Below are 21861 nucleotides of genomic sequence, written 5' to 3'. Positions count from 1 at the left end.
GTAGTAACTGATATTATCTAGCCTCATGATTTCCCCCCATAATGGATGTGCCTTTTGCTGTAGAATATGGTAAGACACAACAGGACAGTTTTGAGTTCATGGTTTGGATGGCAGGTACTGTAAGACAGATCGGGAAAGAGTAAATGTCTTAGATCCCCAGACAGAAGGCAAAAAAAATCCTAACTGTAACTGGCTCTGTGGAACCTGACGAGAATAAACATATACCTTGAACATTGTTGTTGATAGGCCATTTTGTTTTTACTCATGATTCAGAGAGATCACATCACAGGATAGTTCTTTGTATTCCGTGTAACTACTGTGGAACAACATTACTTGCTCAACCAGTTGCTCAGTCAGTGCTTATCCAGTGCGCATCCCAAATGTAGGTAAGAGGAGGAACTCATCTCCTTTGATGTGGAGTGTTTTCCATCCATCCATCTGTTTTCCCACCTTGTGTCCTGTAGTTCAACAGAATACTGTATGTATTATGTATGAGCCTCAGTCATGCAGGGTCAGGGTTAACCTGCAGTTCACTTCTGGTTGTCTTTGGACCCCTGTGTGGGGGGCAGTGTGGGTGTAAGTCATTCCCCATATGGCACCCTATTTCCTATAGTGAACTACTTTAGACCAGGACCCATAAGGCTCTGGTCAAAAGTAGTGCACTATGTAGGGAATAGGGTGCTATTTGGGATTTAGACCATGTGAATGCAGCATGGCTCGACTAGAATGCAGAGGTGGGAGGACAGACAGCCTGTTGAAAGGACAGTTGTTAGCTCCTTTTTGTCATAATTCTAGGCTGTGTCTTGTTCATAACGTTCGCTGAATGTTAAGTCAATACTCAAATTACATGTCAATATCTGACAGGGCGGTGCATTCCTGCATAGGTAGTTAACCCTTGTGGGTCAAACAAAGCTGACGTCTGTGAAAAAAGTAACGTCTACTTTCAATGCATTTATCTGCAAAAGGTGGGTAAACTGTCAAGCAAAAATAAAGTGTGTTTACTTGTGTTTACCCTCCACTACACCACTGGTCTCATCTGAGCATCTCTCCCTTGACATTTATAAATTACTGAAAATATAAGTTTAGTATGCAGTGTTCTTAAATCTCATATATCAAGTGCCAGCAGTCAGTATTTTAATATGTGTGCAATGCTTGATTATGTGTGTGATGTTAACAGAGAGGTCTATTTTTTGGGTGACCTGAACATTGACTGGTTAGCATCTAGCAATCCTCTCAATAGGAAGCTTCTAACTGTGACTAATACCTGTAATATGAACCAGGTTATCATTCAACCAGCTAGAGTGCATACCAAAAGTGTTGGATCTGTGACATCCACTTGTATTGATCATATCTTTACTAACGCTGCAGAGCTTTGCTCCAAAGCATATCAGATTCCATTTTCTGTAGTGATCATAACATTGTGATAATAACAAGGAAAGACAAAGTTCCAAAGGTTGGGCCTAAAGTAATTAATAAGAGATCATAGAAAATGTTTTCACAGGACCCTCTTTTCACAAGTAGTGCACTATATATGGAATAGGGTGCCATTTAAGACATTACCGTACTCTAGCCCTAGACACGAACCATGACCACCTTTTACTGAACATGGTTTGACAGTTTGCTGCTGCTTTGACATCTGAGGAGAGAAACTTTCATCCAATTTTTCTCCCCAATTTTGTGATATCCAATTACAATCTTGTCTCATCACTGCAACTCCCCAACAGGCTCGGGAGAGGCGAAGGTCGAGTCATGCGTCCTCTGAAACATGACCCGCCAAACCGCACTCCTTAACACCCGCCCACTTAATCCAGAAGCACCGTTTAGCTGACGAATGAAGTCAGCCTGCAGGTGTCTGGCCCACCACAAGGAGTCGCTAGAGCGCAATGAGCCAAGTAAAGCCCCCCCCCCGGCCAAACCCTCCCCTAACCCGGAGGACGCTGGGCCAACTGTGCACCGCGCTATGGGGCTCCCGGTAACGGCCAGTTGTGACACAGCCTGGGATCGAAATGGGAGGCCTATGGTTTGTTTTTTAATGTGAAGAGATGGTATCAGTCTCAGGAAGTCAGCTGGTTAACGCCTTGCTGTTTTCTCCCCAAAGCCCCATCTTGGACTTATCTGACCCAAATCTCTCCATTGTTTTGAACTTCAAATTAAATCAAATCAAATTTTATTTGTCACATACACATGGTTAGCAGATGTTAATGCGAGTGTAGCGAAATGCTTGTGAAGTCGGTTGTGCATATAACCTATATCACTACACCTTTAGAAAAAAAGAGTTCCAAAAGTGTTTTGTAACTTTGGCTGTCCCCATAGGATAACTATTTTTGGTTCCAGGTATAACTTTTTTGGATTCCGTGTAGAAACCTCTGTGGAAAGGGTTCTTCTCTTCATAAAGTGTCATTAAAAGGGTTCTCTTTTGGGGACAGCCGAAAAAATGTTTTTGGTTCTAGATAGCACCTGCCACATGGTAAATATTGGCTGATTGCACATAGAGTATGAGAAAGATGCAGAGACATTGCTACAGTGAAAGTTGAGACACAACACTCAAAACTGAAGTAACAAAATATTAAGTAGGCATTTGGGCGGCAGGTAGCCTCGTGATTAGTGTTGGGCCACTAACCGAAAGGTTGCTAGATCGAATCCCCGAGCTGACAAGGTAAAAATATGTCGTTCTGCCCCTGAATAAGGCAGTTAGCCCACTGTTCCTAGGCCGTTATTGTAAATAAGAATTTGTTCTTAACTGACTTGCCTAGCTAAATAAAGGTAATTTTAAAAAATGCAAATTTTGTGAATTTAATTTCCTATGAATCACCAATTCACTTGTTGCTCTCAACTTGGCTTCTTTATAATTACACGCTGACACCTGCCTACTGTTCTTGCATTGCACAAGTAGCCTGTTTATTTTACAATCACTGCCATTTCCTTGTCATTACAAAGTGGTCCATATACACTGAGTGTACAAAACATTAGGAAAACCTTCCTAATATTGACTTGCACCTCTTTATGTCCTAAGAACTACCTCAATTCACCGGGGCATGGACTCTACAAGGTGTTGAAAGTGTTCCACAGGGATGCTGGCTTGTTTTGACTCCAAATCTTCTCACTGTTGTGTCAAGTTGGCTGGATGTCCTTTGGGTGGTGGACCATTCTTGATACACACCTGAAACAGTTGAGCGTTAAAAACCCAGCAGCGTTGCAGTTCTTGACACACTCAAACCACCTACTGTAACGGCTGTCGTAGGTGGAAGAAGGAGAGGACCAAGGTGCAGCGTGGTACGTGTTCATGATCTTTTAATTACACTGAACACTAGAACAAAATAACAAAACGGAACAAACGAAACAGTCCTGTCTGGTACAGAGACAGAGAACAACTACCCACAACTCAAGGGTGAAAACAGGCTGCCTAAGTATGGTTCTCAATCAGAGACAACGATTGACAGCTCTGATTGGGAACCATACCAGGCCAAACACATAGAAATACAAACATAGAACAAAACATAGAATGCCCACCCCAACTCACGCCCTGACCAACCTAAAATAGAGACATTAAAAAAAGGAAATAAGGTCAGGACGTGACACCTACTACCATACCCCGTTCAAGGTCACTTCAATCTTTTGTCCTGCCCATTCAGCCTCTGAATGGCACACATATAAACTCAGCAAAAAAAAAACATCCTCTCACTGTCAACTGCGTTTATTTTCAGCAAACTTAACATGTGTAAATATTTGTATGAACATAACAAGATTCAACAACTGAGACATAAACTGAACAAGTTCCACAGACATGTGACTAACAGAAAAGGAATAATGTGTCCCTGAACAAAGGGAGGGGGGTCAAAATCAAAAGTAACAGTCAGTATCTGGTGTGGCCACCAGCTGCATTAAGTACTGCAGTGCATCTTCTCATCATAGACTGCAACAGATTTGCCAGTTCTTGCTGTGAGATGTTACCCCACTCTTCCACCAAGGCACCTGCAAGTTCCTGGACATTTTTGGGGGGAATGATTGAGATCCGGGCTCTTCACTGGCCATGGCAGAACACTGATATTCCTGTCTTGCAGGAAATCACGCACAGAATGAGCAGTATGGCTGGTGGCATTGTCATTGTCATGTCAGGATTGTCATTGTCATGTCAGGATGAGCCTGCAGGAAGGGTACCACATGAGGAAGGAGGATGTCTTCCCTGTAACGCACAGCGTTGAGATTGCCTGCAATGACAACAAGCTCAGTCCGATGATGCTGTGACACTCCACCTCAAACCATGAAGGACCCTCCACCTCCAAATCCATCCCTCTCCAGAGTACAGGCCTCGGTGTAACGCTCAGTCCTTCGACGATAAACACAAATCCGACCATCACCCCTGGTGAGACAAAACCGCGACTCGTCAGTGAAGAGTACTTTTTGCCAATCCCGTCTGTTCCAGCAACGGTGGGTGTGCCCATAGGTGACGTTATTGTCGGTGATGTCTGGTGAAGACCTGCCTTACAACAGGCCTACAAGCCCTCAGTCCAGCCTTTCTCAGCCTATTGCGGACATTCTGATCACTGTTGGAGGGATTGTGCATTCCTGGTGTAACTCGGGCAGTTGTTGTTGCCATCCTGTATCTGTCCCGATGATGTGATGTTCGGATGTACCAATCCTGTGCAGGTGTTGTTACACATGGTCTGCCACTGCGAGGACGATCAGCTGTCCATCCGGTCTCCCTGTAGCGCTGTCTTAGGCATCTCACAGTATGGACATTACCCTGGCCACATCTGCAGTCCTCATGCCTCCTTGCAGCATACCTAAGGCACGTTCACGCAGATGAGCAGGGACACTGGACATCTTTATTTTGGTGTTTTTCAGAGTCAGTAGAAAGGCCTCTTTAGTGTCCTACGTTTTCATAACTCTGACCTTAATTGCCTACCGTCTGTAAGCTGTTAATGTCTAAATGACCGTTCCACAGGTGCATGTTCATTAATTGTTTATGTTTAATTGAACAAGCATGGGAAACAGTGTTTAAACCCTGTACAATGAAGATCTGTGAAGTTATTTGGATTTTTACGTATTATCTTTGAAAGACTGGGTCCTTTTTTGCTGAGTTTACAATCCATGTATACATTGTATACATCTCCTCCCCTTCATCTACATTGATTTAAGTGGATTTAACAGGTGACATCAATAAGGGATCATAACTTTCACTTGGATTCACCTGGTCAGTCTATGTCATGGAAAGAGCAGGTGTTACTAATGTGTTGTACACCCAATGTAGGTATAGGCAGTAAGCCTCATATTTGGAAACTGTACTGATCTGAAGTACTTCCAAAATTGATACCTAGGCCTATGACGAATCCTGGGGTACTCTACATTTGTTTTGATATAACCATTAAGATTAGCTGAGAGACTTTTAAAATGTGTTTTTATTTGCTGTGGTTTATCAGTATGCCTGTCTTTATAAGTTCTCATTTTTTTCTAAACATACTGTATTTGCTTTCCAGATGTTACTATTGAAAGTGTTTTTACGCACAGGCAACAGTATTTTTACAGCTGTGCATCTTTCAATAAGTCAATGAAAAAACGTATTTCATCAAGCTGTAGCAGGTATTTAAAGGAAATAGCAATATTTTCAGACATCTGATATTCTGTCCAAATTTCATCTAATATTTAATGTGCTTCAGTGGTGGTCGGTGAAATTTAAAATGAGGGAGGAGGATTATTATTTTTTATGAACATGGCCTTATTTCTATTACAGCATATTGGATAACTGTCATTCATATTCCATTCACCCAGCTCAATGTACCATCGATAGGTTTAGGCTACTACATGATACTCTAATTTTCTCTATACCCATCATGAGGTTGCTGCAACCTAGTCTATGAATTAAAGTTTACAGGTCGAGAAAGAAATGTGAGTAATCAAGGTGACAGTGACACATTCAATACTGCCTTGCACACTCTTGCTTGCATCTCACTGATCTAGGGTGTAATCATTAGTCCAACAGTTGCAAACAAGAGTTTCTATTGGACAAATTCAGTTATGTTTTTCCCCGTTTTGTTCTGTTTGCTTCAGTTTTAAGATTTTTTTCTCTACAGAATCAGCTGTCTGTGACCATGTGAAAAAAACCTTCATATCATAACCGCTAACCGCTACACACAGCCTATATCATTGTCACCATATTAGTTAACGTCTCATAGTCAACATAGCTACTAGAACTAAAGCGTTAGTAAACCCACTACTAACATGCAGTACAGTGTACCATCAGCAAGCAGTTTAGCAGTTACACCTGTGGGCCCAGGTGGCAATAAATTAATAAAACCAAAAGCTTATCTTGGAAGAGTTCCAGTGTTGGACAGCCATAGCCAGCTAGCTCACATAGCATCCCTCTCTGTTTGAGCTGGGTGCTTGAGTAGACTAAACTAGCTAGCTGCATTCACTAGCTAAGTGAAAAAATACAACTAAATCTTAATCTCTCTCTCTCTCTCTCTCTCTCTCTCTCTCTCTCTCTCTCTCTCTCTCTCTCTCTCTCTCTCTCTCTCTCTCTCTCTCTCTCTCTCTCTCTCTCTCTCTCTCTCTCTCTCTCTCTCTCTCTCTCTCTCTCTCTCTCTCTCTCTCTTCTCATTCATTTTTAAATAAATTATTTGTTCAAAAACTGACGTCCTCTGGAAGTTGTCATAATTACTTTGTAAGTCTATGGAAGGGGGTGAGAACCATAAGCCTCCTAGGTTTTGTATTGCAGTCAATGTACCCAGAGGAGGATGGAAACTAGTTGTCCTCCGGCTACATAATGGTGCTTCCCCACAGAGTGCTGTTTAGGCAACTGTGGACCTTTATTGCAAATCAGTGTGTTTTAATCAATTATTTGGTGACATGTAAATATGTTTAGTATAGTTTTATCTAAAAAGGCTAACTTTTTTTAATGTTTCACTATTTTTATGAAATTCACTGAAGATGATGGTCCTCCCCTTTCTCCTCTGAGGAGCCTCCACGGATGTGCTTTCATGTTCTGTTTTTCTCACATGCCTTTTAATGTTGGTGACATTGATGACTGTAGTAAGTGAAAGCATGTACAGATGAAACTCCAAGTATACCTTTGGGTACTTATGGTTGTGTGCACAGAAATAAATACAGAACAGAGCCTATGGCTATGTGTTTGAGTGTAGACTAATCACCATCACTGCACTCCAAGGCTCACATTATGAATAGCTTGGCTTTCCCTGCCTGCAGAAGATCCGAATGAACCAAAACAACTGCAGTTGTTAAGATCTGTCAGGATATTCTGGCAATTCCCTGTGCAGCTGGATCAAAATGAAGACGTATGCTCTGTCCTCTCAGTCCACTAAAACAGGAAATAGATGACAGCAGGAATTCCTTCGCTCTCCTCATCTGTCTCTATAGGGCTCAGTGCCATCTCTCTCCTCATCTGTCTCTATAGGGCTCAGTGCCGTCTCTCTCCTCATCTGTCTCTATAGGGCTCAGCTCCACACCTCTGATCTCTCTGGGTTTTCTGTTGACCTCCATAGAAACCAAAACACATAGGAAGAGGGGTTGTTTCAGTGATGAAACTGTATTTTAGATTAGATTGGCATTTGAAGGGAGAAAACTGCAAGGGCCATGTGGGCATCCAGGGACTTTTTATGGTGAAATGACAGGGTGTTAATTTACGTAATTTAGCAGACGCTCTTATCCAGAGAGACTTACAGTAGGGAGTGCACACATTTTCTTACTTTTTTGGTACTGGTCCCTTGGGGCAATCAAACTCCCAACCCTAGCGTTACAAGCACCATGCTCTACAAACTGAGCCACGTGATCACGGGTTACAGACACGGGTGCGGATGTCTGCGATGTCACGAACACCACAGAATGTGTGACGTTATAGAGAGAAGCGTTGAAGAAACAACACATTTGATCTGAACATGCATTTCAACACAATAATACATGAATATATAATAAAGATGTTTTGGTGAAATTATGATAATGGCAATGATATGAACTACATTATCAGACAGAGAAATATGCAAGACTGGAAGTCATTACCCTTTGATTGAATATAATGTTGTTGAGAGTAGTGTAAATGTGATGGCCCGTTTGGCTGACATGCTGACTAGACCAAGCATGCGCGTGCGTCCGCCCGCCATCAAAATATCAGGTTGAAATATCAACATGAAATCTGGACCAGCTATATTCATTTGGGGACAGGTCGAAACACATGAAACATTCATGGACATTTAGCTCGCTAGCTTGATGTTGCTAGCTAATTTGTCCTGGGATACAAACATTGGGTTTTATTTTACCTGAAATGCACTAGGTCCTTTTTTTCTGGATCTTTGTAGAATTTTGACCCATTTTGAGTCTCTACTCTGACAATTCATCCACAGATGAAAGGGGAAACATGGTTAGTTTCTAGTAATCTCTCCTCCTTCAGTCTTCATTTTCTGTAGACTTTATATGGCGATTCGCAACCAACATTAAGGTGCATTAACACCACCAACTGAAATGTGTGGACCTCAGTTCATCTTTCAATCACCCACATGGGTATATGCTCCTAAAAACCAATGAGGAGATGGGAGTTCTATTTTTGCACCTGGCTACGCAGACGCTCGTTGAAGCACACAAGCATGAAATGTCATCTGGTCTGTTGAAACAAAAATAGAACTGTTTGGCCATAATGACCATCATTATGTTTGGAGGAAAAAGGGGGAGGCTTGCAAGCTGAAGAACACCATCCCAAACGTGAAGCACGGGGGTGTCAGCATCATGTTGTGGGGTTGCTTTGCTGCAGGAGGGACTGGTGCACTTCACAAAATAGATGGAATCATGAGGGGGGAAAAGTATGTGGATATATTGAAGCAACATCTCAAGACATCAGTCAGGAAGTTAAAGCTTGGTCGCAAATGGGACTTCCAAATGGACAATGACCCCAAGAATACTTCCAAAGTTGTGGCAAAATGGCTTAAGGACAACAAAGTTAAGGTATTGGAGTGGCCATCACAAAGCCCTGACCTCAATCCTATAGAAAATGTGTGGGCACAACTGAAAAGGCGCATGCAAGCAAGAAGGCAGACAAACCTGACTCAGTTACACCAGCTCTGTCAGGAGGAATGGGCCAAAATTCACCCAACTTATTGTGGGAAGCTTGTGGATGGCTACCCAAAACATTTGACCCAAGTTAAACAATTTAAAGGCAATGCTACCAAATACTGATTGAGTGCATGTAAACTTCTGACCCACTGGGAATGTGATGAAAGAAATAAAAGCTGTAATAAGTTATTCTCTCTACTGTTATTCTGACGTTTCAAATTCTTGAAATAAAGTGGTGATCCTAACTGACCCAAGACAAGGACCTTTTACTACGATTAAATTGCAGGAATTGTGAAAAACTGAGTTTAAATGTATTTGGCTAAGGTGTATGTAAACTTCCAACTTCAACTGTGTGTGTAAATGTATTTTGCAACACTCGCGCACGTAACGCAGGCGATGTGGTCAACATGTCAGTCAGATCCCCGTTTAGCCTGAGTCCTCAGAGCCTTCAGCAGCACACAAACTACACGCCTCTAAAACTAAAGTCTGCAATAAAAACACAGCCAGGCTTTTTTTCCCTAGCCCTCTAGGTGAACACGTTCATGGGAAGAGGGCAAGTCTGTTAGTCTTGGCTGCTCTAGTCAAGCAAAGACGGATAAAAACACACATTCCAATCAGAAGGGGATGGAGTGTGTCCTCTCTTTAGTTGGCTCTATGCTTTGTTTGCAATTACTGGCTATTCTTGCCCACTTCAATCTCAAATAGCGATTCTAAGGGTGCACCGTAATTACAATCTAGAGACCGTGCTCTGTAATTTCTTTAATTCTACCTTTTAAAGTTTTGTGCTCTCTAAATTGATGGGAAAACAATGGAGTGAGATTGAAGGTTTCTTTTAAACAAGCCAAGATCTCCTGTCCAACTGGCCTGAATGATTCAGAAATATTTCTGCCGTTTCTGTGGCAACCAAAGACATTTGTCTTCTGTTGTGAGACTTCAGGGACCATTCTCGTTTGGAGCTGTGACCTCATGATTACTGTATTTCCATTCATTTGTATGAAAAGAGAGAGGTGCTGGATTAACAGAGCAGAGCCTAGAGCACATATGAGTCCCTCACACAGCACAGCCCTTTCTCTCCTTGGTTGTTGTACTTTATGCTCTGGTGTTTACTCACACTGTTAGGAATCCAGTAAAGTCATCCATCTGATATCTGATATGGCACTCCCATGGCTGAGATTAAGCTCCATATTTGTCATGGTTTGGGCCAAATATGCACAGAGCACATTGACCCACTTACACTCTCAAGGTCTCACATTCAAGTGTGAGTGTTTTGGGTAACACTTTATTTCACATAACTAATTTTCTTATTACTGCAGTTTATTAACAGTAAGTAATGAATTGTTGTGATTTATAAGCATGTACACGGCTACAAGTATACCCTCACCCAAACAATCACAAAGACTTCAATCTGTTGGATGCTGATGTATTGTCCATGTTACGGCTGGGGAGTTTCATGTGTTGTATCCTGTCTGTCTATCAGGCGAGTGGGCGGTCCGAGGGTGACGATGACTGCCAACAAAAGTTCCAAGGCTGCAACCCGAGCAAGAGGGGCTAATGTGCCCCGGGACATCCCCGACAGGTCAGTGACATCCCCACCAGCCTCTAGGCCAGGGAGAGGGACAGGGACAGGGTGGATGGAAAGGGGATGGCTCTCAACATGCACTATGATGTCAGTAATAACCAGTGCAGCTGCTCATATCCTTTATTGCCTCAGAGGACATTTTCTTCAGGTAGTAAAGCTATTTTTGTAAATCTGTACCGTGGGATCCCACTATGTGTCTGTGTTGAGTGATACACTGCATACAGTAGGTGACATGGCTCATCAACCCACAGTTGTTAGCTTTACACAATTATTAATAAGGAAGTACTGATTGTATTCTGTCTGCCTTTTCGCTAGAGCTACAGGGCTAGAACTAGTAAACTCAGCAAAAAAAGAAACGTCCTCTCACTGTCAATTGCATTTATTTTCAGCAAACTTAACGTGTAAATATTTGTATGAACATAACAAGATTCAACAACTGAGACATAAACTGAACAAGTTCCACAGACATGTGACTAACTGAAATGGAATCATGTGTCCCTGAACAAAGGGGGGTCAAAATCAAAAGTAACAGTCAGTATCTGTTGTGGCCACCAGCTGCATTAAGTACGGCAGTGCATCTTCTCATAGACTGCAACAGATTTGCCAGTTCTTGCTGTGAGATGTTATCCCACTCTTCCACCAAGGCACCTGCAAGTTCCCGGAATTTTTTTGGGGGAATGGCCCTAGCACGAGCCCTAGCCCTCACCCTCCGATCGAACAGGTCCCAGACATGCTACATGGGATTGAGATCCGGGCTCTTCGCTGGCCATGGCAGAACACTGACATTCCTGTCTTGCAGGAAATCACGCACAGAATGAGCAGTATGGCTGGTGGCATTGTCATGCTGGAGGGTCATGGGGGCGGCAGGGTAGCCTCGTGGTTAGAGCGTTGGACTAGTAAACGAAAGGTTGCAAGTTCAAATCCCTGAGCTGACAAGGTACAAATCTGTCGTTCTGCCCCTGAACAGGCAGTTAATCCACTGTTCCTAGGCCGTCATTGAAAATAAGAATTTGTTCTTAACTGACTTGCCTAGTTAAATAAAGATACAAAAAAAAAAAATGTCAGGATGAGCTTGCAGGAAGGGTACCACATGAGGGAGGAGGATGTCTTCCCTGTACGCACAGCATTGAGATTGCCTGCAATGACAACAAGTTCAGTCCAATGATGCTGTGACACCACGCCCCAAATCATGAAGGACCCTCCACCTCCAAATCGATCTCTCTCCAGAGTACAGGCCTCGGTGTAACGCTCATTCCTTCAACGATAAACGCGAATCCGACCATCACCCCTGGTGAGACAAAACCGTGACTCGTCAGTGAAGAGCACTTTTTGCCAGTCCTGTTTGTTCCAGCGACGGTGGGTTTGTGATCCTGTGCAGGTATTGTTACACGTGGTCTGCCACTGCGAGGACGATCAGCTGTCTGTCCTGTCTCCCTGTAGCGCTGTCTTAGGCGTCTCACAGTACGGACATTGCAATTTATTGCCCTGGCCACATTTGCAGTTTTTTTGCATTTGCATTCCTCCTTGCAGCATGCCTAAGCATGTTCATGCAGATGAGTAGGGCATGCAGATGACCCTGGGCATCTTTCCTTTGGTGTTTTTCAGAGTCAGTAGAAAGGCCTCTTTAGTGTCCTAAGTTTTCATAACTGTGACCTTAATTGCCTACCGTCTGTAAGCTGTTAGTGTCTGAATGACTGTTCCACAGGTTCATGTTCATTAATTGTTTATGGTTCATTGAACAAGCATGGGAAACAGTGTTTAAACCCTTTACAATGAAAATTTTTGAAGTTATTTGGAATTTTAGAAATTATCTTTGAAAGACATGGTCCTGAAAAAGGGACGTTTATTTTTTTGCTGAGTTTAGTATCTGCTTTTGTAAGCCATCCTCTACATTCTGGAATAGGGCCCCATTCAACTATAAACTCTTTGTGGTCTGAGCAGAGGCTTGTTTGAGTTACCATGTTGAGAGATGACATCTTCCTCCTGGAACAGAGAAACAAACAGGGCTCGTAATGAATGTGCTGGCGATAGACTGTTCTGTTTTGTGATCAGTCTTTCCCTTCAACACTATATATACACACACTGTGTCCACTGAAACTAGGCTTAGAGTGAAGATTTAAGATCTACAGGAACTGGCATCAACTGGCATGGAGTGCTTACATCGGACTCACAGGGGTGCAACAGCAAGCCTTCACCATCTGCTACTTGGTGTGTAGTCTGTCAGGATGTTAGTTTACCTAGTGCTACATGTCCTTATATAACACAGCAGTCAGTGGCTATGGCTCTGACATGTTTTAGTTGGATCTCTTATGTGAATAACCTTGAGAAGGGCTGCCAATTGGAAGCTAGCTACAGCCCTGACTGGTACATTGACCCAGTGTGAAAACACCATAGCCTGTGAGGAGTTTAACATGACTACCACTGACAGATACCTTTTTTAAGAGAAATAGATTAGTTGTTTTTCTGTTACCTCACAATGTCTCCTGAGTTAGATACACTCTTAGAAAAAAAGGTGCTATCTATAACCTAAAAATATTGTTATTCTGCTGTCCCTATAGGAGAACCCTTTTTGGTTCCAGGTAGAATCCTTTTGGGTTCTATGTAGGACCCTTTCCACAGAGTGTTCTACATGGAACCCAAAAGGGTTCTCCTATGGGGACACCCGAAGAACCCTTTTCTAACCCTTTTTTAAACAGTGTAGTTAGCCCTGGTCTCCTTATGATAATCTACAAAGGTTACATCAAGTGTTGGAATCTAATAATTGTACCCCATCGCTCATCTAACGACCTCAGTCAAGATAAAGAAGTTCTCTAGAAACAATAACACTCCCAAACTCTGTTACCATCAACACTCTACACAGTTCATGATGTTTCTATCGTTTTTGATTTATTAAAAATTGCACAACGTTAAGATGATTTTAAGAGAAGAAACTGTAATTTATGCACAGAGAGAGCACCGTTATATACTTGCCCCCACCTTCCCTCAAGTCTCTCTATCCCCCCCAAAAAAGTATGATTCTGACGGTAAATCACTTGGCAGGAAAGAATTCTGCAAAGACAACTTCTCATAAGATCTGGGAGGGGTGCAGCAGGGCTTTGATGGGCACTTCTTTTAATAGAAAAGATTATTGCTGAGAAAATAAATTAAGTCACTGAAAAGCTGGATATAAATCTATAAAAAGGTAAAAGGAAATAAAATAAAACACATTAATGAGAAGAAGAGGGAGTGTGTCTTGAGGGTGAAGCTCAAAGTGAAATGGAGCAGATGTTAATGGCTTCTCTCTCTTTTCTTTTTGAAAATCTATCTATTTATTTGGGTTACTGGAAGCCCTCCTGTTGTGGCCCGTTTTATCAACCGAACAGGAAGTGGCAACCTTTGGTTGATATGATGTGCACTGGCTGGAGGACAGTGGGTCCAGGACCCAGGCCCTAACTGGCACCCAGCTCAGTACATGTGTGGCCGCCACAGTTGAAGCTGCCCAGCGCCAGTGCAGGCTTGTTTTAACTGGCCCAGTCCAGACCACCAGAACACCCTCACAGACCCCAACCACAACGTAGCTATCCGTACCGGAGAATTCTGCACTTGATGTTTTCCTTTTGTGTGAAGGGGTTTAATACTGCAGTCAAACCAGCTTTTTATGACTCCTGGAGTAATCTTGGCCAGGGCGTGCCTAAGGGGGTATTTTTGAACGTGCGCTGTAAATCTACCGGATGATTCAACTTACATTTGGGTATAAGGGTCTGATGGCTGGATATGAAAAAAATATGAAAATATGTTAAAAATCGATATATTACACAGGTTCTGTTGCTATTTGAAATACATCTACAGTGATTTTACACTGGAGCAGTTTTGAGTATCACAGAATGTTATGGCTGCTGATAGGTCAAACAAGAACCAGACTGAATTTAGACTAAACTAAAATATAAACACAACATGCAACAATTCCAACTATTTTACTGGGTTACAGTTCATATAAGGAAATCAGTCAATTTAAATATATTTTTTTAGTCCTAATCTATGGATTTCATCTATGGGCAGGGCCTGGGAGGGCATTAGGCCCGCCCATTTGGGAACCAGGTTGAATACTTATTGTTATCACGTTTCAGGTAAGACCCAAATGTAGACTGTGTTGAAGTAACAATGTTTATTACAGCAACAGGGTCAGGCAAATTACAGGTCAAGGCAGACAGGGGGCGATAATCCAGAGTAGTGGCAAAGGCACAGGATGGCAGGCAGGGCCAGGTCAGGCAGTGTAGTCGGGCAGGCGGGCTCAGAGACAGGACAAGCAAGGGTCAAAACCACGGGGGCGAGAAAAAGAGAGACTGGGGAAAAGCAGGAGCTGAGAAAAACGCTGGTTGACTTGACAAACAAGACGAACTGGCAACGGGCAAACAGAGAACACAGGTATACAGTGGGGCAAAAAAGTATTTAGTCAGCCACCAATTGTGCAAGTTCTCCCACTTAAAAAGATGAGAGAGGCCTGTAATTTTCATCATAGGTACACTTCAACTATGACAGACAAAATGAGAGAAAAAAGTCCAGAAAATCACATTGTAGGATTTTTTTATGAATTTATTTGCAAATTATGGTGGAAAATAAGTATTTGGTCAATAACAAAAGTTTATCACATTACTTTGTTATATACCCTTTGTTGGCAATGACAGAGGTCAAACGTTTTCTGTAAGCCAGTACATGTCCAGGCACAAGGTTTTCACACATTGTTGCTGGTATTTTGGCCCATTCCTCCATGCAGATCTCATCTAGTGATGTTTTGGGGCTGTTGCTGGGCAACACATCATTTCAACTCCCTCCAAAGATTTTCTGTGGGGTTGAGATCTGGAGACTGGCAAGGCCACTCCAGGACCTTGAAATGCTTCTTACGAAGCCACTCCTTCGTTGGTTGCCCGGGCGGTGTGTTTGGGATCATTGTCATGCTGAAAGACCCAGCCACGTTTCATCTTCAATGCCCTTGCTGATGGAAGGAGGTTTTCACTCAAAATCTCACGATACATGGCCCCATTCATTCTTTCCTTTACACGGATCAGTCGTCCTGGTCCCTTTGCAGAAAAACAGCCCCAAAGCATGATGTTTCCACCCCCATGCTTCACAGTAGGTATGGTGTTCTTTGGATGCAACTCAGCATTCTTTGTCCTCCAAACACGACGAGTTGAGTTTTTACCAAAAAGTTATATTTTGGTTTCATCTGACCACATGACATTCTCCCAATCTTCTTCTGGATCATCCAAATGCTCTCTAGCAAACTTCAGATGGGCCTGGACATGTACTGGCTTAAGCAGGGGGACACGTCTGGCACCGCAGGATTTGAGTCCCTGGCGGCATAGTGTGTTACTGATGGTAGGCTTTGTTACTTTGGTCCCAGCTCTCTGCAGGTCATTCACTAGGTCCCCCCGTGTGGTTCTGGGATTTTTGCTCACCGGTCTTGTGATCATTTTGACCCCACAGGGCGAGATCTTGCGTGGAGCCCCAGATCGAGGGAGATTATCAGTGGTCTTGTATGTCTTCCATTTCCTAATAATTGCTCCCACAGTTGATTTCTTCAAACCAAGCTGCTTACCTATTGCAGATTCAGTCTTCCCAGCCTGGTGCAGGTCTACAATTTTGTTTCTGGTGTCCTTTGACAGCTCTTTGGTCTTGGCCATAGTGGAGTTTGGAGTGTGACTGTTTGAGGTTGTGGACAGGTGTCTTTTATAATGATAACAAGTTCAAACAGGTGCCATTAATACAGGTAACGAGTGGAGGACAGAGGAGCCTCTTAAAGAAGAAGTTACAGGTCTGTGAGAGCCAGAAATCTTGCTTGTTTGTAGCTGACCAAATACTTATTTTCCACTATAATTTGCAAATAAATTCATTAAAAATCCTACAATGTGATTTTCTGGATTTATTTTCTCATTCTGTCTGTCATAGTTGAAGTGTACCTATGATGAAAATTACAGGCCTCACTGATCTTTTTAAGTGGGATAACTTGCACAATTGGTGGCTGACTAAATACTTTTTTGCCCCACTGTATATACACAGGGGATAATGGGGAAGATGGGCGTCATCTGGAGGGGGGTAGAGACAATCACAAGGACATGTGAAACAGATCAGGGTGTGACAATTGTTACTAGTGAGATTCCAGTAACGAATCATATTATATTGTATTGTGATATGTTTAAAAGTTTACAGCTATTACAAATCATCTGTCAGAAGCTGCATGACGAGCAGTTTATTTTGAGCAAATCACAACTCAATACTCTCTCTTAGTCCCTCTCCTAACCTCACGTTCTACACCAGTGGGCTCCAACATGTTGAAAAGGAGCTAGAACGAAACGTGAAGAGCTACCGCCATTCTATGGAAGAAAAGTTATATTCTATGGAAGAAGTTTCAAATCGTTGTGAGAAGTTGTATAAAACTTAACTAAAAAGACAAAACCAGATATTAACACTCAGTTATCTATCCGAACGTACTGTGAAGGGGTTGAGGGAAAGATTGACCCCGGGATTTGGTTAGGTTTAATAAGGAGAACGAGCCGCTAGCGATTAGGCTAGCTAAACTATTGCTAGCATTTTGTGCGTGTTCATACTGAACCAAGCATACGCACAACCCGTTAACATTTAGGCTAGCTCAGCTATCGATCAATTTAAATAGCAAACATTAGTGATCATGCTTATCCTTCATGGTAAACAATTTTAGTTTTCATACTTTTATAAAATGTGATTAGCTATTATCATAATCCATGTTGGTACACAGTTATGTTTTAGATTACTTTATAAGAAATGGTGTAAAGGTGTAAGCACTAGTACTTTCCATTTGCCCAGACTAGATTATTGTTCAGTTCATGTGAGCCTGGTGCTATAGTTAAACTGTAAAGCATTCCTGTAAGAGATTAAAGCTAAGAGCTATATTAATGTTTATATGAAAGGTACTCATGGTATATATATTGTGTGATCCTGTTTGTAAAACAAGTCAGTTTTTTTTAGTATGGATTCAGTTCTACCAAGGATGGCGAGCCGCCCAAACCCAGGACATCCGTAAGTAGATTTGCATGTGAAGAGTTATTTTTCCTTTTCCTTGGAGGACACTGAATTTGCACTGCCATACAACGGTCTGGTAGGCCTCTTTGTTGCAAGACATCATTGCACCATACATTGCAGTGGGACTGTCATAAGCATATGCCACATTTATACACTTTACAGTGTTTATTGATATGCACAGTCACTCACATTTGATTCCATCTCATAGTGGTTTATAAGTCAGTATTTGTGAATTTTGTTGTGTTTTTCTGTGGATTCGGATGTGGAGGTCCTGGGTTGGCATGGTTGCATGTGGTCTGCAGTTGTGATGTTGGTTGGACTTACTACCAAATTCTCTAAATGAGTTTGGAGGCAGCTTATGGTAGAGAAATGAACATTACATTATCTGGCAACAGCTCTTGTTGTCAGTTGTCGTAAGAACGGGACCAAGGCGCAGCGGATGTTGAGTTCCACATATTTATTGAAAAGTGAAACTAAAGCAAAAAACAAATAAATCAAATAAACGAACAGCTAAACATGACTAGGTGGTGTACAGGCACAAACACAAAACAATATACCACAACACACAGGTGGGAAAAATAGCTACTTAAATATGATCCCCGATTAGAGACAACCAGCTGCCTCTAATTGGGAATCATACAAAACACCAACATGACCTACTACACCATAGAGAAACAAGGGCTCTCTATGGTCAGGGTGTGACACTTGTGGACATTCCTGCAGTTAGCATGCCAAATGCATGCTCCTTCAAAACATATGTGGCATTGTTGTGTGACAAAACTGCACATTTTAGAGTGGCCTTTTATTGTCCTCAGCACAAGGTGCACCTGTGTAATGACCGTGCTGTTTAATCAGATTCTTGATATGCTACACCTGTCAGGTGGATGGATTAAATTGGCAAAGTAGAAATGCTCACTAACAGGGATGTTAACAAATTTGTGCACAAAATGTGAGCGAAATAAGCTTTTTGTGCGTATGGAAAATTTCTGGGATCTTTTATTTATGCTCATGAAACATGGGACCAACACTTTACATGATGCGTTTAGATTTTTGTTCAGTATATAATGTGCATTTGGAGCAATACTGTGGATATATACCGTACAGTTTGATTTAAAGGCCATTAGCAAAAATGTTTCCCCAGCAGAAGCTAATGTTGAACATTGCTCCATCAAAATGCTTTCTAGACATATTCTTACAAATGAATGTGGCAAATCAAAACTAAAAATATATATATATATATATGCCATTTAGCAGACGCTTTTATCCAAAGCGACTTACAGTCATGTGCGCATACATTCTACGTATGGGTGGTCCCGGGAATCGAACCCACTACCCTGGCGTTACAAGCGCCATGCTCTACCAACTGAGCTACAGTAGATTAATTACAGAACTGATCAATGGGGTTCAACCTTGAGAATGTTGGTAACTAAAAGTCATCTGTCCTCTTGCTATTTTCACCCGTGTTTGGTCTTTATCCATTTGCTTTCCCTTGAAACCATATCGCATATGTTTCCGTTTTAGACACACTGGATAATTGGACATAACTTTGGACTTTTACCACAGTCAACTGGAATGTGATCCAGCTAGCACTATTCTGTAAAACGATGATGTATGAATAGCTTCATCCAGGACACTGCTCATTTTGGTCCTGGACTAGACTTAAACCGTGTCCAGGAATCTGAACCTATGAGTCCAGCCTCTGGACTGGGTTTAATGAGAGTGAATCCTGAGTCCAACCCCCAGGTCCAAACTGGGCATGTGGAGCCAGTTTCACTCCTCTCTACCTCATTATGAGAAACTAAGGAGTTTCAACTGGAGAAGTTAGATACAGTAGACCCTCAGAGCTAATCTGTAGTGATCTGGTTCTCATACATACTGTACTGTCTATGGCATTGTTCCTACATTCTGATTGATGGTATGTGTTAATCTGTCAAGTTCCACTGGTTAACTCACTTACCAGGAGCCATTTTAGTGGAGTACCATACACTGCCTTCAGATATTATTCACACCCCTTGACTTTTTTCACATTTTGTTGCGTTGCAGCCTGAATTTCAAATGGATCAAATTGAGATTGTTTTTGTCACTGGCCTACACACAATACCCCATAATGTTAAAGTGGAATTATCTTTTCAGAAATGTTTACAAATGATTTAAAAATGAAAAGCTGAAATGTCTTGAGTCAATAAGTATTCAACCCCTTTGTTATGGCAAGCTTAAATAAGTTCAGGAGTAAAAATGCACTTAATAAGTTGCATGGACTCACTCTGTCTGCAATAATAGTGTTTAACATGATTTTTAATGACTACCTCATCTCTGTACCCCACACATACAATTATCTGAAAGGTCCCTCAGTCGAGCAGTGATTTTCAAACAGATTCAACCACAAAGACCAGTGAGGTTTTCCAATGCTTCGCAAAATAAGGGCACCTTTTATTTTATTTATTTATTTATTTCACCTTTATTTAACCAGGTAGGCAAGTTGAGAACAAGTTCTCATTTACAATTGCGACCTGGCCAAGATAAAGCAAAGCAGTTCGACAGATACAACGACACAGAGTTACACATGGAGTAAAACAAACATACAGTCAATAATACAGTATAAACAAGTCTATATACAATGTGAGCAAATTAGGTGAGAAGGGAGGTAAAGGCAAAAAAGGCCATGGTGGCAAAGTAAATACAATATAGCAAGTAAAACACTGGAATGGTAGTTTTGCAATGGAAGAATGTGCAAAGTAGAAAAATAATAATGGGGTGCAAAGGAGCAAAATAAATAAATTAATTAAATACAGTTGGGAAAGAGGTAGTTGTTTGGGCTAAATTATAGGTGGGCTATGTACAGGTGCAGTAATCTGTAAGATGCTCTGACAGTTGGTGCTTAAAGCTAGTGAGGGAGATAAGTGTTTCCAGTTTCAGAGATTTTTGTAGTTCGTTCCAGTCATTGGCAGCACAGAACTGGAAGGAGAGGCGGCCAAAGAAAGAATTGGTTTTGGGGGTGTCTAGAGAGTTATACCTGCTGGAGCGTGTGCTACAGGTGGGAGATGCTATGGTGACCAGCGAGCTGAGATAAGGGGGGACTTTACCGAGCAGGGTCTTGTAGATGACATGGAGCCAGTGGGTTTGGCGACAAGTATGAAGCGAGGGCCAGCCAACCTATTGGTAGATGGGTACAAATAAAAATAGCAGACACTGAATGCCCCTTTTTTTGCGCATGGAAAAGTTATTAATTGGACTTTGGATGTTGTATCAATACACCCAGTCAATACAAAGATACAGGCGTCCTTCCTTCCTAACTCAGTTACCGGAGAGGAAGGAAACTGCTCAGGGATTTCACCAACTTTAAAACATTTACAGAGTTTAATGGCTGTGATAGGAGAAAACTGAGGATTGATCAACAACATTGTAGTTACTCCACAAAACAAACCTAATTGACAGAGTGAAAAGAAGGAAGCCTGTACAGAATAAAAATATTCCAAAACATGCATTGTGTTTGCAACAAGGCACTAAAGTAATACTGCAAAAAAAATGTGGCAAAGCAATTACCTTTTTGCCCAGAATACAGATTATGTTTGGGTCAAATCCAATCCAGCACATTGCTGAGTACCACTCTCCATATTTTCAAGCATAGTGGTGGCTGCATCATGTTATGGGTATGCGTGTAATCATTCCGGACTGGGAAGTTCTTCAGGATAAAAAAAATAAATGGAATGGAGCTTAAGTACAAGCAAATTCCTAGAGGAAAACCTGATTTAGTCTGCTTTCCATCAGACACTGGAAAATTAATTCACCTTTCAGCAGGACAACAACCTAAAACACAAGGACACATCTACACTGGAGTTACTTACCAAGACAGTGAATGTTCCTGAGTGACCGAGTTACAGTTTTGACTTAAATTTACTTGAAATCTATGGCAATACCTGAAAATGGTTGTCTAGCAATGATCAACAACCAATTTGACAGAGCTTGAAGCATTTTGAAAAGAATAATGTGCAAATGTTGCACAATCCAAGTGTGGAAAACTCTTAGAGACTCACCCAAAAAGACTAAGCTGTAATCGCAGCTGTAATCGCTGCTAAAGGTGCTTCTAAAAAAGTATTGACTCAGGGGTGTGAATACTTATGTAAATGAGACATTTCATTTCAATACATTTGCATAAATGTCTAAAAACATGTTTTCACTTTGTCATTATA

The 21861-nt window shown here is 41.8% G+C and overlaps 1 protein-coding gene across 3 annotated transcripts in view; it reads left to right on the top strand.

Moving 5' to 3' along the window:
- Positions 1-21861, top strand: part of LOC118360450 (DENN domain-containing protein 2B-like) — an 83842-nt gene that overhangs the window by 11875 nt on the left and 50106 nt on the right. For all 3 annotated transcript variants that reach the window (XM_052484145.1, XM_052484144.1, XM_052484147.1), the window contains exon 2: positions 10535-10633. In XM_052484145.1, coding sequence (XP_052340105.1) covers positions 10560-10633 — 74 coding nt within the window. In that variant the 5' untranslated portion in view covers positions 10535-10559. The remainder of the gene's footprint in view (positions 1-10534; positions 10634-21861) is intronic.

The sequence above is a fragment of the Oncorhynchus keta genome, chromosome 2 (assembly GCF_023373465.1).
Source record: "Oncorhynchus keta strain PuntledgeMale-10-30-2019 chromosome 2, Oket_V2, whole genome shotgun sequence".
Taxonomy (NCBI): Eukaryota; Metazoa; Chordata; class Actinopteri; order Salmoniformes; family Salmonidae; genus Oncorhynchus; species Oncorhynchus keta.
This window is presented reverse-complemented; position numbering and strand designations above follow the sequence as displayed.